This window comes from Erpetoichthys calabaricus, chromosome 12 (assembly GCF_900747795.2).
Source record: "Erpetoichthys calabaricus chromosome 12, fErpCal1.3, whole genome shotgun sequence".
NCBI classification, from domain to species: Eukaryota; Metazoa; Chordata; class Cladistia; order Polypteriformes; family Polypteridae; genus Erpetoichthys; species Erpetoichthys calabaricus.
In genome coordinates, this window is record NC_041405.2 from 113,974,132 (window position 1) to 114,000,438 (window position 26,307).

At 40.0% G+C, this 26,307-nt stretch overlaps 2 protein-coding genes across 4 annotated transcripts in view; one reads left to right on the forward strand and one right to left on the reverse strand.

Moving 5' to 3' along the window:
- The window catches only part of taf1 (TAF1 RNA polymerase II, TATA box binding protein (TBP)-associated factor), a 117,916-nt gene extending 92,300 nt beyond the window's left edge, over window positions 1-25,616 (reverse strand). For 2 of the 3 annotated variants that reach the window (XM_028816025.2, XM_028816023.2), the window contains exons 1-4: window positions 25,343-25,616; window positions 10,248-10,406; window positions 9,836-9,959; window positions 2,802-2,918 (exon numbers count right to left, since the gene is read on the reverse strand). In XM_028816025.2, the coding sequence (XP_028671858.1) occupies window positions 2,802-2,918; window positions 9,836-9,959; window positions 10,248-10,361 (355 nt within the window). In that variant the 5' untranslated portion in view covers window positions 10,362-10,406; window positions 25,343-25,616. The remainder of the gene's footprint in view (window positions 1-2,801; window positions 2,919-9,835; window positions 9,960-10,247; window positions 10,407-25,342) is intronic. The other variant, XM_028816024.2, reaches the window with a different exon arrangement.
- gcna (germ cell nuclear acidic peptidase) overlaps window positions 1-26,307 on the forward strand; it is an 816,449-nt gene that overhangs the window by 6,748 nt on the left and 783,394 nt on the right. The window lies entirely within an intron of this gene.

The following is a 26,307-nucleotide window of genomic DNA, read 5'->3' on the forward strand; positions in this document are numbered from 1 at the left end:
TAATTTTCAGCTAACAACTTCCCTTTATTACTTATGAACAAAGCAAGCTAGTTTTGATATGGATGAATATGTAGAAGGCGTCACATTCAAAGTATGTGCAGTATAGGATGCACTTTGTCACCATTTTCAATCATTTTGTGCACACACACCACTGAATGCAGTGGTGCATACAGCTAAAAATAAATAATAAAGTATTATGCATTCCTGTTGATTTCCATTTAGTAGACATTTTCAGAGCAAGTTTACAACTTGCTTACAAAATTGGGTTACAAATATGGAACTTGTTGAATTGAATTGAACTTGACACCCATCTGTATTCATGTTTTTCATTTTAAAGAGAAGGTTTATAATAAAACATGTAATCTGAGGTCAGAAATAAAACCAACTTTAAAGATTTTATAGCACAATTTGATATTAAAGCTTATCAAAACATCTGACTATATATTAGCAAAAACGAGATCCTTTTACCTCATTAAATTTGAATTTATACAACTCCCTTTACTATACAATTGTTTTACGAAAAAGTTACAACTTAAGCATAGCATTTTAACAAGGACAAAACTGTGAAAAAAATACCATAATATTTGACGTGTTCCTAGTTTACAGAATATTAGACTTTTTTCATTTTAATATATGGATTGACTGCTGAATACATACATCACTTGATCATATTCTATCAATCTAGAAAGAATACTACTACAAAACTCCAACATTCCAGTGTTATAACACATCTCAAAACACAACTGTTATGCATAGTGTTTTATATTTGCTCCAATTTAGTCGATTTTCTTAATTTTAAATTATTTTCTTTATCTTTGCATTAGTCTTATTTTACTGAAAGATTACTAGATTGTATGTTGTTTTTTATATGGATATAAAAGTAAGCATTTACTTATATTTCTTTATTGTTATTCTTTAATGTAGTACTACAGGTTTTCTATAAATACATCAAACAAAACAAACAGGAGAACCTCAAAGTTCAGTTCCATTTCATTCTTAACTGTGATCAAATGAAATATTTTTGATACCATTTATACAGATAAATATTATCTGTGACAAATACATGGTCACAATAATGTAATGATCTAAAATGAGTAGGATTATGTTACACTCACGAATGCCATTCAAGGGCTGTCATCCGGTTTAACACGAAAAGGTGTTAACTGGACATGGTCAGAATATATTCCATTCGGGACTCTTCTACTACCATTACGGACAAGAGTACCCGTATCTCCAAAAGGTAGTTGGCTTGCTATTTGTCAGCAGGAGTATGACTGTACAATGATACATTAGGATTATTATTGTTTTCCTTATTATGACCTTTTAGGACAGACCTGCCAAAGACTACTTTCAAAAAAAGATAGCTCCATTGTTCTCTTTCATAAGATGATACATGGTTTTACATCACCACCCTTACTTGGTCCGTTATATTCAGGGAACAGTTTCACTATGGCAAATGTGACATTTTTGATATTCTGGGATGACACACTCTTCGCAACATATTACCATCCTGGAAAAGTAATTGTGAAGTGTCTTTTTTAATGTGGAGATAGGACAGACTTTAGCAGGTGTATGAAACCTTCTTCTTTCGGCTGCTCCCGTCAGGGGTTACCACAGCGGATCATCTTCTTCCACATCTTTCTGTCCTCTGCATCTTGTTCTGTTACACCCGTCACCTGCATGTCCTCTCTCACCACATCCATAAACCTTTGCTTAGGCCTTCCCCTTTTCCTCTTCCCTGGCAGCTCTATCCTTAGCATCCTTCTCCCAATATACTCAGCATCTCTCCTCTGCACATGTCCAAACCAACGCAATCTCGCCTCTCTGACTTTGTCTTCCAACCGTCCAACTTGAGCTGACACTCTAATGTACTCATTTCTAATTCTGTCCATCCTCGTCACACCCAGTGCAAATCTTAGCATCTTTAACTCTGCTACCTCTAGCTCTGTCTCCTGCTTTCTGGTCAGTGCCACCGTCTCCAACCCATATAACATAGCTGGTCTCACTACCGTCCTGAAGACCCTCCCTTTCACTCTTACTGATAACCGTCTGTCACAAATTACTCCTGACACTCTTCTCCACCCATTCCACCCTGCCTGCACTCTCTTTTTCACCTCTCTTCCACAATCCCCATTACTTTGTACTGTTGATCCCAAGTATTTAAACTCATCCACCTTCGCCAACTCTACTCCCTGCATCCTCACCATTCCATTGACCTCCCTCTCATTTACACACATGTATTCTGTCTTGTTCCTACTGACCTTCATTCCTCTCCCCTCTAGAGCATATCTCCACATCTCCAGGGTCTCCTCAACCTGCTCCCTACTATCGCTACAGAGCACAATGTCATCAGCAAACATCATAGTCCACGGGGACTCCTGTCTAATCTCGTCTGTCAAACTGTCCATCACCATTGCAAATTTGTTGTCCGCATATTGATTTGGCAAAATTTTACACCGGATGCCCTTCCTGATGTAACCCTCCCCATTTATCCGGGCTTGGGACCAGCATGAAGAAACACAATAGTTTTTGCATCCCGAGGCTGGGTTCATCCCCTGTGGCTGGTTAGCAGGTGTATGAAACCAATCTGCAAAAATATACGTGTTTGTATAGACTATCATATTAGTTTCATGCAATAGCCACCAGTTCCACATGTACATGTCTTCTGAACTAATAAATCATATCTATGATTAGTGTTCCTTAGAAATGTGTCATTGTATATGAACAAAACCAAATAAAAGCATATATTGTTTTTTGCGCAAATAAGACTAATTTAAAGAAATGCTTGAAACCAGTCATACCTGTTTTTTTAATGGGCTGCAGGTGGCTCATTGCTTGCCGATATTTTCTTGTTTCATCCTCTGCCACTTCACTGATGTCTGAATAATCAACAGCATCATCTGTGCTCTTAACCCATCCTGTACAAATAATGGTTATATATTAACTTCTTTATAATAAATACAAACTATCTATATATATATATATATATACACATATAAATATACATACTGCTCAAAAAAATTAAAAACACTTTTTAATCAGAGTATAGAATCAAGTCAATGAACTGAGCAATTGATCTGGTCAGTTAAGTAGCAGAGGGGGTTGTTAATCAGTTTTAGTTGCTTTGGTGTTAATGAAATTAACTATAGATACACTGGTGGTGCAACAATGAGACAATCCCCCAAAACAGGAATGGTTTAACAGGTGGAGGCCACTGACATTTTTCCCTGCTCATCTTTTCTGACTGTTTTTTCACTAGCATAGCATTTGGCTACGGTCAGTACCACTACTGGTAGCATGAAGCGATACTTGGAACTTACAGAGGTTCCACAAGTAGTCCAAATTCTCCAAGATAGCACATCAATACGTGCCATTGCTAGAAGGTTTGCTGTGTCTACCAGCGCAGTCAATGGCATGGAGGAGATTCCAGGAGACAGGCAGTTACTCTAGGAGAACTGGACAGGGCTGTAGAAAGTCCTTAACCCTTCAGCAGGACCGGTATCTGCTCCTTTGGGAAAGGAGGAACAGGATGAGCACTGCCAGAGCCTTACAAAATGACCTCCATCAGGCCACTGGTGTGACTATCTCTGAGCAAACAATCAGAAACTGAGTTCATGAGGGTGGCCTGAAGGACGGATGTCCTCAAGTGGGCCCTGTGCTCACTGCCCGGCACCATGAAGCTCGACTGGCATTTGCCATAGAATACCAGAATCGGCAGGTCCACCACTGGCACCCTGTGCTTTTCACAGATGAGAGCAGGTTCACCCTGAGCACATGTGACAGACGTGAAAGGGTCTGGAGAAGCTGTGGAGAATGTTCTGCTGCCTGTAACATTGTTCAGCATGACCGGTTTGGTGGTGGGTCAGTGATGATCGGGGGAGGCATATCCATGTTAGGACACACAGATCTCTACAGGCTAGACAACAGCACCTTCATTGCCATTAGGTATCGGGATGAAATCCTTGGACCCACTGTCAGACCCTATACTGATGCAGTGGGTCCTGGGTTCCTCCTGGTACACAATGATGCAAGAGTATGCAGGCAGTTCCTGGAGGATGAAAGAACTGATACCACTGACTGGCCTCCACACTCGCCTGACGTAAATCCAATAGAACACCACTGGGACATTATGTTGCGGTCCATCCAACGCCAGCAGGTTGCACCTCAGACTGTCCAGGAGCTCAGTGATGCCCTGGTCCAGATCTGGAAGGAGATCCCCCAGGACACCATCCGTTATCTCATTAGGAGCATGCCCCAACATTGTCAGGCATGCATACAAGCTCGTGGGGGACATACAAACTACTGAGTACGATTTTCACTTGCTGCAATGAAATTTCGGCAAAATGGTGTCTTTGAATTCAGCCCTTTGTAGGTTGATAATTTTCATATATTTATATATATATATATATATATATATATATATATATATATATATATATATATATACCCTGTATATCTATCTACACACACACACACAGTGGAACCTCGGGTCATGAACGTGTTGGAACACTTACAAATCGGGTTACGACCAAAAAGCTCGCCAAACTTTTGCAACTGCTCACGACCACACACTCGGGTGACGAACAAGCCAGTTTCCCTTCCGGTTCATACGCGCCGATGATTTCCGCACATGTTCAGTCTCTCCCTGTACATTGTTCTTGGTCAGACATGCGTGCATTCGATGTGAACTCTTTGTGTTCTATTTTGTGTGCTTTTTCATTAATTTTGCAATTAACCATGGCCTCTAAGCAAGTAAAGAGTGGTAGTGTTGGTGAGAGGAAAGGTTCAAAGAAAATTGAAATCGAATTAAAAAAGAAATTATGGAAAAGTATGAGCGTGACGTTCGTGTTACTGATCTTGCCGTCGAGTACAAGAAGTCAAAATCTACGATTTTGACTATTCTAAAGCAGAAAGAGGCCATTAAAGCAGCTGATGTTACAAAAAGGAGTTACAGTGTTAACCAAGCAGAGGCCTCAAGTGCTGGAAGAGGTGGAAAAACTGTTGCTAGTGTGGTTAAACAAGAAGAAACTTGCAGGGGATAGCGTAAGTGAGGCGATGTTATGCGAGAGCCAGGAAGATTCATGGCGATTTGCTGCAAAACTATCCTTCTACGAGTGGCGAAGGTGAGGAATTTAAAGCCAGTAGAGGATGGTTAGAAAAGTTTCGCCAAGAGAAGTGGCATTCATAGTGTGGTAAGGCATGGAGAGGCTGCTAGTCCAACGCTGAAGCTGCGAAAGAATTTGTGAAAAATTTCACAAAATTCGTGGAGGACGAAGGCTACATCCCACAACAAGTGTTCAACTGCGACGAGACCAGATTGTTCTGGAGGAGGATGCCGAAGAGGACCTACATTACCCAGGAAGAGAAGGCAATGCCAGCCATATACCAATGAAGGAGAGGTTAACCGTTTTACTGTGTGCTAATGCTAGTGGCGACGTAAAAATGAAGCCGCTAGTCATTTACCAATTTGATAACCCTCGTGCTTTCAAGCAGCACAATGTAAACAAAGCCAGACTGCCCGTGAGGTGTTGGGCAAACACGAAGGGTTGGGTCACAAGGACCTTGTTTTTGGAATGGCTGCACGAGGCTTTTGCTCCTGCCGTGAAGCGATATCTTAAAGAGGATAATCTGCCTGAAAAATGCCTTCTTCTGATGGACAATGCAGCGGCACACCCTCCAAATTTGGTTGACAATATGGTTGAGGAGTACGACTTTATTAAGGTCGTGTTCTTCCCCCCCCCAACACGACTCCTCTTCTGCAGCCCATGGGCCAGCAGGTTATCTCAAATTTTAAGAAGCTGTACACCAAATGACTATTCGCCAGGTGTTTCAATGTGACCGAGGAGACGTCTTTGACCCTGAAAGAGTTCTGGAAGAAACATTTTAATTTTGCATCAACCTCATCGATAAAGCCTGGGAAGACGTCACATACCGGACCTTGAACTTGGCCTGGAAGAAACTTTGGCCAGAATGCGTTCCTGAACAGGATTTAGAAAGATTTGAGCCTTCTGTTGTGGATGAGATTGTGTCCATGGGCAAGAGCATGGGTCTTGAAGTGGACAATGAGGACATCAAGGAGCTGGTCCTGGATCACAAGGAGGAGCTGACGATGAAGGAACTCGCTGAACTCCAGCAAGAGCAGCACAAGTTGCTCACCGAGGAGCAGTCCTCAGGGGAAGAAGAGGAAAGGGCAGTTATAAAAAGTGATGCAATAAAAGCCGTCATGGAAAAATGGAAGTGAGTGCCAGGATTTTTTCGAGAAGAACCACCCTGACAAAGCGGTTGCGAACAGAGTGATAAACATGATGAATGACCATGTCGTCTCGCATTTCCGAAAAATTTTAATGCGTAGGAAAAGGCAAGTCATATTAGACCGCTATTTCGTGAAGTCTGATCCACCAGCTAAACAGCTAAAAACACCAGAAACCCAAGAAATCACAAGAGAGAAAACACCTGAAGGAGAACATCCCTCCATCGCGCAGAGGGACACTCCCTCAAAACTGTAACCTCATCTCCACCCAGCTTCCTCCTCACTTCCTTCATGCCAGAACTCGACTCATGCAATGTTAGTTTTCTTGGTTGTTTATGGTTAGTTTTTGTATAAATTAAGGATTTTTCAAATTTTCATTTTTTTCCCTGTGATTAAAACTCAAGCATGAACTCTTATAATGTTAGTTTTCTCTGTTCAAGGTTTTCTCAGTGTTATTCAATGTTTTTACATTTAGTTTACTACTGTGCATTCTATGGTATAATTAACTATTTTTGTGCTTAAAAATCTTTAAAAAAAATATATTTATATACAGTTCGTACGGTCTGGAACAGATTAATTCTATTTACATACAATCCTATGGGGGAAATTAGTTCGGGTCACGACCAAATCGGGTTGCGACCAGAGTTTTGGAACGAATTATGGTCGTGACCTGAGGTTCCACTGTATGTATATACATACATATATATATATATATATATATATATATATATATATATATATATATATATATATATATATATATATATATATATATATATATGTATTATATATATACACACATACATACATACATACATACATATATATATATATATATATATATATATATATATATATATACACAAACATATATACATACACATATATACACATATACATACACATATATATATTATGTGGTGTGTATGTATTATATATATATATATATATATATATATATATACACCACATAATATATATACATACACACACACATATATATACTTATGAACTTCTGCTTCAACACGCACACAAAATTATTTAATCAAGGCAAAACTAACCAAGTTATCATTTTGCACAGAAGTTTCACTTATGCTTTGAGCACCTAAGGGCCTACTTTAATTGTCATCAGAAGAAAAATTGTAAAGTGACATTATTCTCGGTTACGAATTGATATTATTCATGATTGTGTCTGTGAATAACTTCATTGACCAGTCAATAATTCCTGTCTGTAGCCTGTGGCTATTCTTTACTGTGTGGTACTAGTGGCTAAAACACAAACTCACTTGTAATCTGTCTTTTATACTCACTAAAGTACTGAGAGTCTTTGTAAGTTTCACAAATAGAACAAAAAACATAACCAAAATACTGCATTTTAATAATCAGATGGTTTGTTTCTGACAGTCACGTTGCTTATTGCTGAACACAGTGGTTTACACTGTCAGTAAGACAGGAAAGTTAGCACACATCTTCCTAGAGAAAACAAGCAGACATAGAAATATTTTTGCTAACAGATGTGGTATTTGCCTTCACCAGAACCAACATACCTTCAGTTTCACATAAAACAGAAATCTGGCCTCATTCCTCTCTGAATGAGGCAGGCTATCTGTTCACAATTTGGTACGCCTAGTTTTATCCATGAAATGTGCACCAATTAACCAAACATGATATTTCCAGAAAGGACTAATGCAGATCAATTTCTAATAGCTAGTGTTGAGTTCATTCCTATGCGCAGACTAAATTATTTAAGGAATTCAGCATAACATTGCCGAGGAAGCTTATTTTCTTTTTTCCATTGAAATAAAAAAAAATAATAATGAGTTTAGGAGAAAAAGAGTTCTATGGAGGATAAACTATATTATAAAGGCATTCACACAATTCTCATCTATCTAAGAAGATAAGGAAAAACTCCCAAAAAACCCTTGTACGTAAAAAATGGAAGAAACCTTGGGAAAGGCAGTTCAAAATGAGACCCCTTTCCAGGTAGGTTGGGCATGCAGTGAGTGTCAAAAAGAAGGGGGTCAATACAATATGTATACAATTGTATCTATGTGTACACATATTTGCTGAGGCCTTGCAATACTTTACAGAGGCACAGAGCTTTTAAAATATACACCACCTTCTAACCTAAACCTAATCATAGCTAAACAGCAGAGTTATGCATTCCTCAAGCCTATCCATCAGATGTAGGTACTGCATCTTTTGTTTTCTCAGGAAAAATGTAAACCCAATAAACAATCATCTTTCTTTGATGTTTGACTTACACAATCTAAACAGAGGTGAGAGTGGTTATTTCAGGATTACCAGGCATGTTAGCCATTATTGGCCATGTTTCAGGTTTGTTTCTTCCTTATGATAGGCTTTAGCACTCCATTGCCCTGTACAGTCTAAATGGATTCAGAAAATGATTTTATGTTTCTTTATAATCTAGTCTTAAAATTTTCAAGACGAAATGCACCATTTAATGTGGTGTTTTGGCAATAAATATGATCTAGAGCCTAAAGAATGAAAATGTGAGCAGTCACTGAAGCAACTGTAATGTGGTGTGTTTTACTTCGGGAGGATGCTTCTGTGTAAGTAAAACTAAGAATGAGCTGCTACAAAAATGAGAATACTGCAAGATATATGTGCTGTAAGTCACAACAACCGTTGCCTAATAGCTCCCAGAAAATCAGTTCAAATCATAAGATGGACAAGGTTTGTATACACTTTACACATTTTCATTCGATCTATGTGGAACTTTTACCCAGGACTCTGTTTTTTATCCCATATCCCAGAGACATGTATGTTTAGTTTAATGGTGAATAAAATAAAATGGCCCAGTAAGAGTAAAGATAATGTGTGTATGATTGAGCTCTACAATGGACTAGCACCACTAGGGATGGTTCCTGCCTTGTGCCCAATTCAGCAAAATTATCTCCAAATGGGTTCAGAAAATGGAAGGATGAATGAAGAACAGTTCATTTAGAATGGAAAACTTTAAAGACATAGCTATAATCAAGAAACCCAATATGCCATTTATTCCATAAAAATGTGCAATAATAATAATAATAACAATAATAATTCATTACATTTAAATAGCACTTTTCTCAGTACTCAAAGCGCTATCCACACAGGGAGGAACTGGGAAGCGAACCCACAATCTTCCACAGTCTCCTTACAGCAAAAACACTGCGCCACCTGGGAGGATAACCCAAAAGCCTACCATAGCTCATAGCCACCACAATGCAACTCCCAATTTTTTTCAGATCAGTATTAGCTGCTTGAAATGATCTTGCTGATGTAAAAATCTGAGATAAACAATTTCCAAAAAATTCCCTTTTCATATGTAATGTAGAACCTTACTGATCCTAGGCAAAAAAAAAATCACAAAAGTATTCCGACCATGCCTTGCTCATCTTACAGATGTACAAGCGGTTTGTTCCAAGGCTGAAGTAAAACATATTTAAACACCAGGCAGAATTAATGCACACGCTACATTGTAAAAATTATAAGATTTATCCATTAGTTTTATCGAAGGGAATACTAAAAACAGGCACAATGAACATACCCTATATTTCTGCTAACGTAGTTAATATGTGTTACCTTCCGCATCAGTGCTGGCTGAATCTCTGTCATCTTCACACTGTTCATCTTCATTGGCAGTAATCTCTGTGATAAGGTTGCCTAAACCCAACGACCCCAAACCAGCCAAATGTTTCTTTGATTCCTTTATAAAAGAAAACAAAAAGTTAAGAAAAACAACCAAGCATCTTCATTTCAAACTTTTCTTAATTTAACTATTCACATGAGACAGCAAGTAAAAAAAAAAGCAAGACATTGTAAACATTACTCTGCCGGCATCAAATTTTCATTCAGTGTTGATTCATAATGTGCTTAACTACAGAGCTCACATATGTGAAAAATAATGCATGATTTTTAAAATATTACTGTGGAATGGATTAGGCAGCATGTCACTCACAATATTAAAAGTATTAGAAAATATAATATCACAAACCGTGTCAAGAACACTGTCATCTTCCAGCTGTCCATCTTCATTTATATTACCAAACAGAAAGCCGGTCAAAGAAAAAGGGCGGTCTTGGTCTTCGTCACTTTCTGAATCCGACATTATTTAAATATGCAGAAAGTTATCCTTCTGTCAAAAGAAATCCATCTGTATTTATAAAAAAAATACATATATATATTTATATGAATGGAACAGAAGGTCTGTGATACGGTTTGCATATTTGCAGTTGGAGATCCACAAAGGGAGAAAAAAAAAAAACGAATCACGTATCATAAAATAGTTTTATTCCTGAGCTTTCAACCCCTGTCAGGGGTCTTCATCAGAGGATAATGCTTAGACTTACAAGAATCAATTCTACACTTCGCCAGCAATCACCCGGTATCTCATAAACGGAGCTGCGTGAAAACCCTATTTAAACGAGTCCACACGCATTGTAATACCAAGGAAACAAATATTAATGAGAGACGCTATCTGTTTCAACTTTTCACCTCGAACGGATACTCAAAATCATTCATTAATCGGAGTCTACACAGCAGGCGCCAAAGGAATCAGCATACAAGCGACGTAAATCAGAACCCCCACCCCACCTGGCATTCACTCCCGTACCACCATCATGTGTCAGAAGGCACGGCACGCACCCTGACCAAGTGTCACTCTGGACATGTTAACGTCAAAATCTCCACTTGCTGCAGGGATATCGAACTGTTGGCCGTAAGTTTACGTCCCTACTATTTGCCCAGAGAGTTTGGACATGTCATTGTTGTTATTGTATACATTCCTCCTCGGGCAGACGTGGAGTCAGCGAGTGACATCATCCATTCCGCTGTTGCTAAGTTACAAACGCAGCACCCTGAGGCGCTTGTGCTAATCGCTGGAGACTTTAACCATGTGACGCTGGACAAAACATTACCTGCATTCTCCCAGTATGTGCACTGTAACACCCGGGGAAATAAGACTATTGATTTACTTTATGCAAACGTTAAAGACGCATACAGCGCCACCCCGCTGCCTGCGCTTGGGAAAGCAGATCATAACCTGGTTCTGCTTCAGCCTCACTATAAACCAAAAGTTAGAGTCCTACCTGTAACCACACGATCATTCAGGAAGTGGACTCCGGAGGCTGAGAATACTCTGAGAGAATGTTTTGGAACTACAGACTGGGATATCCTGCAGGGATCTCATAGTGAGAACATTGAGGAAGTTGTTGACTGCACTACTGACTACATCAACTTCTGTATGGACATTGTAGTTCCAGTAAGAACAGTACGCTGCTATGCTAACAACAAGCCATGGATTACAAGTGACATCAAGGGCCTTTTGAATCAGAAGAAAAGGGCTTTTAAAGACGGTGATCAGCATGAGCTCAAGCGCGTGCAGAAGGAACTCCGAGTCCAACTCAGGGCGGCGAAGGAGCAGTACAGGAGAAAGCTGGAGCAGAAGTTGCAGAATAACAGCATGAAGGAAGTGTGGGATGGGATGAAGATCATCACTGGCTGCAGCTCGAAGCGGGGTACCACCATTGAGAGAGACGTGAAGAGAGCAAACCAAATGAACAACTTTTTTAACAGGTTTGACCACCCTAACCCACTCTCACTCTCACCTCGGAGTACTGCACCCTGCACACATCCTTCTGCTGATACCAGCATAGGAAAGACATCCCCACCCATAATTACAACAGCGCAAGTGAGCAGAGAGCTGAGGAGACTTCGTGCCAGCAAAGCAGCGGGTCCAGATGGAGTATCGCCACGACTGCTGAAGGTCTGTGCATCGGAGCTGGGGGGTCCTCTACAGCGCATCTTCAACCTGAGCCTGGAACAGGGGAGAGTCCCGAGGCTTTGGAAAACATCTTGTATCAACCCAGTCCCAAAGGTATCACGTCCTAGTGAGCTGAATGACTTTCGGCCTGTTGCTCTGACATCACATGTGATGAAGACCATGGAGAGGCTGCTGCTTCACCACCTTAGGCCACAGGTTCAACACACCCTTGACCCTCTGCAGTTTGCATATTAGGAGAAGGTGGGAGCGGAAGATGCCATCATCTATATGCTACACCGATCCCTCTCTCACTTGGACAGAGGCAGTGGTGCTGTAAGAATTATGTTTCTAGACTTCTCTAGCGCCTTCAACACAATCCAACCTCTGCTCCTTAGGGACAAGCTGACAGAGATGGGATTAGATTCATACCTAGTGGCATGGATCGTGGACTATCTTAAAGACAGACCTCAGTATGTGCGTCTTGGGAACTGCACGTCTGACATTGTGGTCAGCAACACAGGAGCGCCACAAGGGACTGTACTTTCTCCGGTCCTGTTCAGCCTATATACATCGGACTTCCAATACAACTCAGAGTCCTGCCATGTGCAAAAGTTCGCTGATGACGCTGCTATCGTGGGCTGTATCAGGAATGGGCTGGAGGAGGAGTATAGGGACCTAATCAATGACTTTGTTAAATGGTGCGACTCAAACCACCTACACCTGAACACCAGCAAAACCAAGGAGCTGGTGGTGGATTTTAGGAGGCCCAGACCCCTCATAGACCCAGTGATCATCAAAGGTGACTGTGTGCAGATGGTGCAGACCTATAAATATCTGGGAGTGCAGCTGGATGATAAATTAGACTGGACTGCCAATACTGATGCGCTGTGCAAGAAAGGACAAAGCCGGTTATACTTCCTTAGAAGGCTGGCTTCCTTCAACATCTGCAATAAGATGCTGCAGATGTTCTATCAAACAGTTGTGGCGAGCGCCCTCTTCTACGCAGTGGTGTGCTGGGGAGGCAGCATTAAGAGGAAAGACGCCTCACGCCTGGACAAACTGGTGAGGAAGGCAGGCTCTATTGTTGGCATGGAGCTGGACAGTTTAACATCTGTGGCAGAGCGAAGGGCGCTCAGCAGGCTCCTATCAATTATGGAGAATCCACTGCATCCACTAAATAATGTCATCTCCAGACAGAAGAGCAGCTTCAGCGACAGACTGCTGTCACTGTCCTGCTCCACAGACAGATTGAGGAGATCGTTCCTCCCCCAAACTATGCGACTCTTTAATTCCACCAGGGGGGGTCAACGTTAATATTTAACATTATACATAGTTATTGTCTGTGTTTTTCACCTGTATTATTATCATTCTTTAATTTAATATTATTTATTGTATCAGTATGCTGCTGCTGAAGAATGTGAATTTCCCATTGGGAAAAGTATCTAAGTGGGGCATCAAAATAGCACATAAACCCACCAACAATCTGAGCATGGTCCTGTTTAATGCTAAAAACAAGAAATCGACAGCCGAAACACGAAACGCAGTTTATAGTATTCCATACAATTCTTGCTCAGCTGTATACATAGGACAAACGTCAAAAAAAATCTCAACACGTGTACAGGAACATCGCAACGCCATCAGAAGAAAGGACGCACTATCTCTGATATATGCACATACTAAATCGACAGGACACACATTCAACTGGGACAACGTAAAAGTAAAATTTAAGGCCAGTACAAAAAGCGCCAGAGAGTTGGCCGAGTCTTGGCTATCAGATGAAAATGCCATCAACAGACACTTGGACATAAACCCAGCATATGCCAACTTAAGAAGGACATATGCACTTTAATTTAACGATACACCCCCCCCCCCCCTTTGATCATACTGACTTAGTCACCTCCACCCACCCCCCCACTGAATGTGTTGCTATATATTGCCTTTGATTCTTGTAAGTCTAAGCATTATCCTCTGATGAAGACCCCTGACAGGGGTTGAAAGCTCAGGAATAAAACTATTTTATGATACGTGATTTGTTTTTTTTTTTTCTCCCTTTGTGGATCTCCAACTGCAAATATATTTATATATATATATATATATATATATATACACCTTATTGCAAATTTTAAACTAGTGACCTGTTAATAAGAAAATTGAGTGCAGTGGAAAACCACAGAAATAACAGTTTTAAATTTTAAAGTAAAATTCTTCTTCTTTTGGCTGCTCCCGTTAGGGGTTGCCACAGTGGATCTTTTTCTTCCATATCTTCCTGTCCTCTGCATCTTGTTCTGTTACACCCATCACCTGCATGTCATCTCTCACCACATCCATAAACCTTTGCTTAGTCCTTCCTCGTTTCCTCTTGCCTGGCAGCTCTATCTTTGATATCCTTCTCCCAATATACCCAGCATCTCTTCTCTGCACATGTCCAAATGAACGCAATCTCGCCTCTCTGACTTTGTCTCCCAACCGTCCTACTTGAGCTAACCCTCTAATGTACTCATTTCTAATCCTATCCATCCTCGTCACACCCAATGCAAATCTTAGCATCTTTAACTCTGCTACCTCCAGCTCTGTCTCCTGCTTTCTGGTCAGTGCCACTGTCTCCAACATATATAACATAGCTGGTCTCACTACCGTCCTGTAGACCTTCCCTTTCACTTGTAAAATTATGAGATATAAATTTCAAAATAATTTATTAACTGAAAAATGTAAAAAGAAATTATGAGATAGGAGTAAAAAAAATTATGGGGACTACCTCATGCTTTGTGCTCAATGTAAGTAGTGTCTACTCATCAGTCATTCACACCAAATTCAGTTCCATGTGATTTTTTGATATTGTACAGAGGTATTGTCATGATACATCTTTCAGTTTTGCTCAGCACAGTGAAAGTGCACTTTTTAAAAAGCTAAAAATCACACAAACCTAATATTCTTTATGCCACTCATTCAAACTACCTGAAATTATGATGTCTAGATGCTTCACGAAACATTCTGTAATAAGGTGTACTTTTAGACAGACAGATAGGCTAGTTATTTGTTCTCAAGAAGAAATAAAAATTTAAGAAGGTCAAGAAATAGAAAGAACATAACAAACAACAATAACACATCTAAACACACAAAAAAACTTGTTTGGCAAATATAAAAAGATCTGTTGCAGTCTAACAGACTTGTAGGTAGGAGTATAACAAAAAAAGAAAAAACAAATCAGACCTGCCCAGTTGTGCTGCACATTTACATTTAAAGGCATTTAACATTTAAATAAAGCAGGTCCAGCTTGTTGTGTTCATAAACAGAACATGATACATACTGATATAAGTTTTTTATTTACTTTCAAATTCCCGTGGTTGAAGTCACCACATATTCAGAAGGATTCAACATTAGTGTTGCCATGTCCCAATTTGCAGAGGGAAGAATACAAACATCAATCGGAGTGATATAACTTATCTCCCCTATCCCATCCCTGCCTTCTTTCCACTCTGTCTGACTGCATCAGATGGAATCCAACGAGCATTAAAATAGAGTCTTGAATAAGAAGGTTAAGTAAATACCCAAAACGCCACAGTACCTGAACAGGCTGTAACTTGGTATAAGAGGTAACAGTTCATCTATCCTATTTGAAAGCAAGCGATCAAACATTCCTCATTATATGAAAGCATGCCAATTCTGAATCCTTTCCACACGACATTTATCCTCACTCCAGCTCCTTAAACCTTTCTGTCTTTGAACAAGCAACTCCCCCAATAAGGTTTACCACAGCTTCTTAAGCACTAGTGATTGCACAGCCACCAACTAACTATTGTAATATATAATATACCCCACTTTACATTCCTCAGAGTCTCTTAAATTTTCAGGTGTTGAAGATGAAAAGGAGCTTTCAGATCTTCTTTTTTCTTTTTTTTTTTTTTTATTAATTTTTATTGTAATCATTCCATACAAATAGATCAATTTATAACCAAATAAAATTGAAAGACAAATCAAACCCCACCCCTGAAAAGGAGAGCTTAACTAAAGGAGAATTGCTTAGGGCTTTTTAATAAGACAACAATAAGCAAAAGAAAGGGAGAAATAAATATATATGTAAATAAGAGATGGAGAAGGGAATTAAATGCGGTAATAGTTATTTCTCTTATTCTAAAATAATATTAATCAGATCCTGCCAGGTTTTGAAAAAAATTTGTACAGATCCTCTAACTGAGAATTTGATTTTTTCCAATTTCAAATAATATACTGTAAAGGACAGCCGGGTCCCATGCCCGGCTGGGACGCCTCTGCTACATCTGTTCCGGGGGAGCAGCCATGGACTGTTCAATACCTCCCCCGGGACGCTTGGTGGCAGCCTCCCTGGCAGCCAATGATTCCCCACCCCGGCGCATGGCTCCATGGGAGATGGAGTCCTTCAAAGCCTGGTTGGGGGCTCGGATGGCCGCCAGGGGGAGCTGCGTGGAGTCAGCAGCCTGGCTGGTCATACCTTCAGCCCCACCCGGAAGGGCAATTAGGACCAGGTGTCCAAGCACCTGGACCGCTTCCGGGTGGGATATAAAAAGGGCCAGCCACCACCACTCAGAGAGCCAGAGTCGGGAGGAAGAGGACTAAGCCTGAGGAGGAGTGGTGGTGCTGAGGTGGAGAGAAGTGTGGTTAATCGTGAGTTGTATTGGAAGTGCTTTTGGGGACTGTGTTGGGCCTGTGGGACACGGGGAAGGCGTGCCCCACGGCTGAAGAAGAAATAAAAAGCATTTAAGTACGTGCCTCTGCGTGAGTCTGTGCCGGGTCGGGCGCTATATAGCGCCTTTTACAATACAGAGGTGTGAAAAACTATTTGCCCCCTTCCTGATTTCTTATTCTTTTGCATGTTTGTCACACAAAATGTTTCTGATCATCAAACACATTTAACCATTAGTCAAATATAACACAAGTAAACACAAAATGCAGTTTGTAAATGGTGGTTTTTATTATTTAGGGAGAAAAAAAAATCCAAACCTACATGGCCCTGTGTGAAAAAGTAATTGCCCCCTGAACCTAATAACTGGTTGGGCCACCCTTAGCAGCAATAACTGCAATCAAGCGTTTGCGATAACTTGCAATGAGTCTTTTACAGCGCTCTGGAGGAATTTTGGCCCACTCATCTTTGCAAAATTGTTGTAATTCAGCTTTATTTGAGGGTTTTCTAGCATGAACCGCCTTTTTAAGGTCATGCCATAGCATCTCAATTGGATTCAGGTCAGGACTTTGACTAGGCCACTCCAAAGTCTTCATTTTGTTTTTCTTCAGCCATTCAGAGGTGGATTTGCTGGTGTGTTTTGGGTCATTGTCCTGTTGCAGCACCCAAGATCGCTTCAGCTTGAGTTGACGAACAGATGGCCGGACATTCTCCTTCAGGATTTTTTGGTAGACAGTAGAATTCATGGTTCCATCTATCACAGCAAGCCTTCCAGGTCCTGAAGCAGCAAAACAACCCCAGACCATCACACTACCACCACCATATTTTACTGTTGGTATGATGTTCTTTTTCTGAAATGCTGTGTTCCTTTTACGCCAGATGTAACGGGACATTTGCCTTCCAAAAAGTTCAACTTTTGACCCATCAGTCCACAAGGTATTTTCCCAAAAGTCTTGGCAATCATTGAGATGTTTCTTAGCAAAATTGAGATGAGCCCTAATGTTCTTTTTGCTTAACAGTGGTTTGCGTCTTGGAAAACTGCCATGCAGGCCGTTTTTGCCCAGTCTCTTTCTTATGGTGGAGTCGTGAACACTGACCTTAATTGAGGCAAGTGAGGCCTGCAGTTCTTTAGATGTTGTCCTGGGGTCTTTTGTGACCTCTCGGATGAGTCGTCTCTGCGCTCTTGGGGTAATTTTGGTCGGCCGGCCACTCCTGGGAAGGTTCACCACTGTTCCATGTTTTTGCCATTTGTGGATAATGGCTCTCACTGTGGTTCGCTGGAGTCCCAAAGCTTTAGAAATGGCTTTATAACCTTTACCAGACTGATAGATCTCAATTACTTCTGTTCTCATTTGTTCCTGAATTTCTTTGGATCTTGGCATGATGTCTAGCTTTTGAGGTGCTTTTGGTCTACTTCTCTGTGTCAGGCAGCTCCTATTTAAGTGATTTCTTGATTGAAACAGGTGTGGCAGTAATCAGGCCTGGGGGTGGCTACGGAAATTGAACTCAGGTGTGATACACCACAGTTAGGTTATTTTTTAACAAGGGGGCAATTACTTTTTCACACAGGGCCATGTAGGTTTGGATTTTTTTTCTCCCTAAATAATAAACACCATCATTTAAAAACTGCATTTTGTGTTTACTTGTGTTATATTTGACTAATGGTTAAATGTGTTTGATGATCAGAAACATTTTGTGTGACAAACATGCAAAAGAATAAGAAATCAGGAAGGGGGCAAATAGTTTTTCACACCACTGTAAAACATCGGTTTCCCATTGACTTATCAGAGGAGAATTAGGATTCTTCCAATTTAACAGAAAAAGTCTGCGTGCCAAGAGTGTAGTGAATGCAATCACCGTTTGCTTGTCCTTTTCCACTTCAAGTCTGTCTGGAAGAACACTGAACACAGCTGTTAATGGGTTAGGTGGGATTGTGACCCCAAGGCTGTCTGAAAGGCACTTAAAAATTTTGGTCCAAAATGATGTTAATTTGGTGCAGGCCCAGAATATATGACCCAGTGAGGCAGGAGCTTGGTTGCAGCGTTCGCAGGTTGGATCTTGCCCTGGAAACATTTTGGACAGTTTTAAGTGAGACAGATGAGCTCGATACATAATTTTTAGTTGAATAATTCTCTGCTTTGCTACCTTCCACTCCTTTTCTGATATATTGATTAAGAGATCTTCTTCCCAATGTCCTCTTGGATCTTTGAAAGGTAGGGACTCTAATAGGATTTTATATAATGCGGAAATGGTGTTTAATTCCTCGAAATTGAGCAGTATTTTTTCCAGCATTGTGGAGGGTGTGAGGTGGGGGAAATCAGGCAATTTCTGTTTAACAAAATTTCTAATTTGAAGATAGTGAAAGAAATGTGTAGCTGGGAGGTTGAATTTTGAACGTAATTGTTCAAAAGATGTAAATATGTTGTCTATATAGAGATCTCTTAGCATTTTAATCCTAAAACTTTTCCAGGTATTAAAAACTGGATATGTTTGCGAGGGTTGAAAGAGGTGGTTCTCTTGCAGACGTGCCACGGATAAAAGATTTTCCATCTTAAAATGCTTTCTAATTTGGTTCCATATTCTAAGTGAGTAAAGCACTATTGGGTTATAAGTATATTTGCGATAACTTGCATTTATTGGAGAGCAGAGCAGGGAGTATAAAGAAGTACTACAGGATTTTACTTCCATTGCAGACCAAGCCTGTGTATGTTCATTTATTTGTGTCCAGGTTTTTATGGCTTGTATATTTGGTGCCCAGTAATAAAACTGAAAGTTAGGTAAAGCCATGCCACCGTCTGCCTGAGGTCTTTGTAGGGTCGCTCTTCGGATACGTAGGTGTTTTGAGTTCCAAATGAATGAGGTTATTGTTGAATCTAACTGTTTAAAAAATGATTTATTGATATATATTGGAATGTTTTGAAATAAAAAAAGAAGTTTAGGAAGGATATTCATCTTAACAATGTTAATTCTTCTGGCTAGAGTGAGATGAAGGGTTGACCATCTTTCAGATCTTCTTTGCTCACCTTGTGACTTCTTCCAAGTTGGCAGATTGACAAAAGGCAGCTGAGATGAGGTAACTCTCAAGTATTCAATGACAGCAGCAAGCACATCAACTTAAAATCTATTTACATATTTCAAGGGGCAAGTCAAAAACCAGATAACATCTAATCTTAACAATAAATTGTTAAAAAAAATGTTTATCAAAAACCTGTTAACTACAAAGAAAAAAACAGTGAGAGAACAGAGTTTCTGTAAAACTCTGAGACTACACTACATGACCATAAGTATGTGGTCACCCCTCCAAATTATTGAGTTCTGACATTTCTGCCACACCCATTCTTAACAGGTACAAAAAATTAACTACAGTCACACAATCTCCATTGAGAAACATTGGCAGCAGAATGGGTTGTATCTAAGAGCTCTGTGGCTTTAAAAGTGACAATTTCATAGGATGCCACCTTTGCAACAAGTCAGTACATGAAATTTCTGCTCTGCTAAAAATGTCCCAGTCCACTCTAAGTACTATTATTGTGACGTGAAAGTGTCTAGGAGCAACAGCAGCAGCTTAGCCACATAAAAATTGTGTATCCTCCACTGTATCACTCACAACAGAGTTCCAAACTACCCCTGGAAGCAACATCAGAACGAGAAATACGCATCGTGACCTTCATAAAATGGGATTTCATGGCGGAGCAGCTACATGCAAGCCTAAGATCAAACCAAAGTTTCACAAATGCTTTAAGCAGTCACAGGTAAAAGCGTCTACAAGATAAATTTCTAGAGGCAAATGCTCACGTGATCACATTAATTATTCTCCAGGTTAAAATAATCTGTCTCTATATAACAGAAATCATTAATGTCGATGATCTAGACTTACAATGCTAAACTCAGCTACACAATCTGTGGAACAGTAGGGTAACACATCAAAAGTAACATGCATTAAGCCTAGCCCAATTACTTTTTAAAGAAACGAGTAACCTAACCTAATACTTATTAACTGAAGCCACAATATCTGGCTACTGTTATCACAGTAGCACTGGGTGTCCATCGATAAATAGTAAAACTTAATACTCCAAAATCTCAAAAATGCCTTGACAAATTTAATTGAAATTTGGTAACATTATTGAAGAAAGAAAATGATCTGACACACATTTCTGAATTTCTCAATATTTGTCAGTAATAATGTTGCAGCAAAGAGGCAATTCTAATGCACAATGTACTTTGCTCAGAACAATGATTGCATAGATGAGTGATTGCATAAAGTTATGGAGCTTGCCATTTATGCAAATAAGGCTACAGGCAGAACAGCAGCACTAGCTATAGGGTGGAAGGAGTGAATAAGGCAAAGTGTTTTGCACAAAAAAAGAGGAGTTCAGGGCTTGAAGGGCTCTTTGATTTCATATACTAACATCAATACATCCTGATCACAAGCCCCCCCCGCTCCTTGGTTACCATATACTAAAATAAATGTAGTTTTTTATCCAAGGGAGACCACTAGACTGTCATGGAGTACCTTCTGTATGACATCCCTTTAAACGTTGGACGGGATGATATGTGGCATGAGCTATGAAGTGGGAGGATGAAGGTTCAGCAAAGCACAGGTAAAACATGTTTAGCAAAAGCTCAAGTCAGATTGGTAGGGAGGGAGAAATACAGGAGTATTTTCCTCGCATCCAACACAAGCAGCTAGCAACTGGTACTTTAAACACTAGTGCTGCTCAGTTAATACATCCCACACAATGAAAAGAGAGTGGGATGGACAACGGTAAACATATTGTAGTTCACAAGATTATTTCTTTACACCTTTTCTCTTCTGTACAATCCTTAATGTCTCTCCTGTTTTTCACCTCACTCGTTCATAAAAAAGTTCTTCCTTTCATTGTTTACATTTCAGACTGCAAATGTTTTCTTTTCTCTACTAACAAACATGTCACTACAATACTTTTACAGGGAGAAAACCAGAACTTGAAATGGGCCAGTATGCACAACCCCCAAAGGCAATTGTTTAAGAAGCCTCCAAACCACAGTACTGAAAGTTATTTTGTTCCACTTGAACCACTACAAGAAAACAACCCCAAAATTAAAATGCTCAATTCATTGCACTGCCTAAATGTGCAGCCTCTAAGAGACACTGCTGTTGGTAATATATCAGTGAATCAGTGTTTTAACTTTATTATCTGGCTACGGCTATGGAAAGAAAATAGGAGCCTGAACATACAAATGATGAAAAACACAAAAAGTAATGCTTTAATAATCGACATAAACAAATGAAAATCACAGAAGAAGAAGAAAAAGAATAGTAAAAACTCCAGAACTCCCTACAGATTACCCATTTCAATTCAAAAGAATACAGCTTCCTCTAAAATTGTGTTTCGCAAGTGACTATCAACAAAAGCCATGGCCAGTCACTAGGAAAAGCAAGAATGTATAAACAGCAGAAATGTTTTAGTCAGTTGCCATTCAGTGTATGTAGCACATTCAAGAGTAAGGGGCTACAGTGGGGGAAAAAAACAACTATAAATACTGTGTACATAAAAAGTGCAGAGTCAGTTACCAGTTACATAGTACTTCTGGTACATATGATTAACCAGTCACACTATTTTTTATCTCCCATCCTGTGTAGTAGTGCTATCTGCTCTGAGTGCTCTATTCAGCAGTCACCTGGGGTACTGGAGGACTGGAAACCTTCTTATCAACTGTGCTAACTGTACCAACTGTGCCCAGTGGAGGGTGGGAGACCTGCTGGTCTAGGTCAGTCTGATTTTCATGATGCAGAAACTGGAAACTATTTGAGTTGCTTGTTTCTGCCTTCCAACCGTGGCCCTCCAGAGGTTTATTTTTCTCCTATGGCCCACCATGATGGGAAATTTTTGTTTTCCTCTCCTCAGTGTTGGCTGGTCAAACAATTACATTCAGGAATCAAGAACTTATCTACATCCTAAATCAACAGAAAGTGCTATGGACTGTTTTATTTGCTTTTATTTAACTTTAAAACAAAAAAATGTTTCTACTCAATGGGTAGCCTTGTACAAATGCCTAGGTAAAACATACATATATACTATACAGTATATATTTATTTTTATATGTATTAACTAGGGAGCTTCACTCCCTGCTCGCTTTGCTCGCCCACCCCACCTTCCCCTGCACTACACAGAAACCACTTCACATCTCTGCCGCTCGCTTGTGAAAGGGGGGCTGAACGCACTCCAAGGAGATGCAATCGCTCCTCTGACACCCCCTCTTAAACGGTGATACAATGGGAAACAGTTTTTTTTTTTTTTTACCTCCTCTTTGCTCGATCAGCTGCTGTTGTTGCCGCCGCGTAATCTGCATTTCACGCTGTGCACTTGTTATATCTCCTATGTCCTATATTCAATCTCTTTTTGCTTTTATCTTTTTATCAATATCGCACTGAATTTTGATTCCGTGTTTGGAATTACATCATGACAACGTAACGTATAACTGCCCGTGAGTGAATATCATTTCTTTCTCTCTACAAGAAATGTGTCTGACATAACCACACAGGGTGGCACGGTGGCGCAGTGGGTAGCGCTGCTGCCTCGCAGTTGGGAGATCTGGGGACCTGGGTTCGATTCCCGGGTCCTCCCTGCGTGGAGTTTGCATGTTCTCCCCGTGTCTGCATGGGTTTCCTCCCACAGTCCAAAGACATGCAGGTTAGGTGGACTGGCGATTCTGAATTGGCCCTAGTGTGTGCTTGGTGTGTGGGTGTGTTTGTGTGTGTCCTGCGGTGGGTTGGCACCCTGCCCAGGATTGTTTCCTGCCTTGTGCCCTGTGTTGGCTGGGATTGGCTCCAGCAGACCCCCGTGACCCTGTGTTCGGATTCAGCGGGTTGGAAAATGGATGGATGGATGGATAACCACACAGCACCTTTCCAAATCTCTTTATATAAGCTTTTGTCTCGCAGGGTTTCTGGCCCTGAGCGTGGTTACATCATTTGGCACGAAGACTTGTCTCGCTGGACGTGAAACTGTCTCTGAGACAATCACGTCTCGTCTCCTTCCAAGATTTGTTTTTATAATAGAGAGATTAGATCTGGTTCTTCTGTTGTCTGCATAAATGTATACATATTTTAATTACAAAACCTTTTCCAGATAAGAGTGAAGATTTGATTTGCACTTTTAGTGGTTAAATTTTGCTTAACAATACCTGGTTGACTTTGTATTTAGTATACTTACATTTATTAGAAATGACTGTATTTAATGATAATTATCCATGTAAATGTAGTATATCTTTTGTTTTCATTGATTAATCTGTGGAAAGCACCTCGAGTTGCAGGTAAATGTATGATAAGGTGCTATATAAATAAAATTATTATTATTATTATAACCGGGACCCACTGTCTTTGGAAATTTCCTGGCTGTGGCACAGCTAGTTTGTCCATGTAACCCTGCAGGCTAAAATAATTTCCATGCCTGTAAAGGTGTGTAAAGAATATTCACAATTGGGAGGACATATAATGTTTAACTATACTACTTCAAATGAAGGAATGCATACATATTGAACCTTATTAATAAAGGGAATCCATTACAAGTAAGTACAACACATGATGATCAGACCTTAACTGTCAAAAATGTCCAAAATGTATAGTATCTTGATCCACCTTTTTTCTTCTTCTAAAGGCTACTTAATCCACCTATTGGGCCACTGGAAAGAAGCATACACACATCTATGTCCATTCACACATGGCCACGTTACTGTGGCCAATCAATGCAACTAGCACGTCTTTTGTAATAACATAAAATACCTGGCTAAACACCACACAAGCATGAGAAGAATACGCAAACTTCCCAACTGGGCTCTGGCTGGCCCTTTAATGCAGTCTCCAGGACCAGAATGACAGCGGCACATCAGCGCGTGAGGCTGACGCGGAGCCGTCAGTGCTGCACACTCGGCTGATGCTACTGAACGAATGAATGTCCGTAAGGCAGCTGATACTGCACCCTGTACGATCAGGACTAGCTCGGGCTCCACTTAAAGGAGAGTGTAAGTAAGAATGGTTTTGATTTGAATCGTGTGTTATCCGTTTTATTTAATAAGCTCCTCAAGGAAGTACCCACATCTTTAATTATTGCTGCTAAACTGCTTAAGCTCCTGCACTTATTTTTTAATAAAGATACAAAAGGATGATATAATTCTTGAATTATAATGAATGCCAAGAAAAAAGAAACGGATAACACAGACCCCTCAATCGAAACTTATTTCTTAAAAATTGGTAGAGCTAAAATTGTGTGTCTTAGCTCTCTTCTGAGTCTTCAGCTCCCGATATGTTCTACATGCCTGACCCAATGTCACCAGACCACAGAAACAACTGAGGGGTCATCAAACGTCTGTCCTTAAGAGTTTGGGTGTCAGCAGACCGGGCAACAACCTGCAGGTCTCACCGCTCCAACACGTCCCACCAGGATATAAACAAAAGGGTAACACCACAAGATGACAGATGGGTGCAATATAATCGAAAAAGTAAAACATAAAATTTGAAGATTGTATGATGTTCACTTTGAAAACAAACGATTAGAATGCAAAATTTTAAACAAGTACACGTTTAAAAGTAAAATAAGCAGCATTCGCTTTCATACATTCGGGTTTTCCAGACATACCGCTTTTAGTAATGCGTACACTTAACTCAATTTAGTTCGAATCGCGTATTTACCTTTATTTCTTCCTCTCGCACACTCTTGCTTTCTCTTGCTCACAAAAGGCCACACATCCCACGAACTACAGTTGCGCCCCCACCGGTCTCTGTTTCCAACGTTTAGCTGTCCAGATTTAAAAACTGAAGATAACCAGTATCGCTGTACTAAAAAGAACAAATGCCCGTATTTTGTTCTTTCGTCTGCTTTATTGTTAATAAGAATATACATGAAGAAACAATGCTGTGCAAAGACAGGCAAAATGATAAGAAGTACTTCCGAGGGTAAAAAAAAAAAACAACACTGTGTCAAACTAAAAGTCCTCTTAAAGCTATACTCACTCTTTCGGAATAAAAAGACCCTCTTTCTTTTTTTTTAAACAAAACTCGAATAAACAAATAGGTCATTTTTATTTTGGAATCTAACACTCGAAACATTTTAAAAAATTTTTTAATTAACATAATTTCCAATTCACACACATCAAAAAAAAATTTGATTATGAAAACTAAAATAATTATGAACAAGCAGATAAAACTTACTACATCCTGTATATGCGTTGAGGTATATTATAGATGTCACAAACATGAAAGAAGAGATTAAAATATACTGAAATTCAATGGTTTACAATCTATCTATCTATCTATCTATCTATCTATCTATCTATCTATCTATCTATCTATCTATCTATCTATCTGTTTGTCTAGGGCAAGACATCACAGTGAGTCATCAATAGTAGGACCTGGCATTCCATCATGCAAATCAGCAGCTTCAGTGCCAGCTGCAGGTGAGCCTACAAAAGCGGCAAGTCTGCCACAGTCTTACAATTACCAGCTAGTGTGCCTGAAGGGAGTAGTCTGTCTAAAGTTCACTTAAAAGTCTTTGCAAAGAGTTCATGGGATCCAGGCTGGCAAGCACCTTTAATGCCAATTGTGGTATTTCCTGGAGAATGCCAATACTAGAGGACGTTGGGCACTCAAGCCACCCT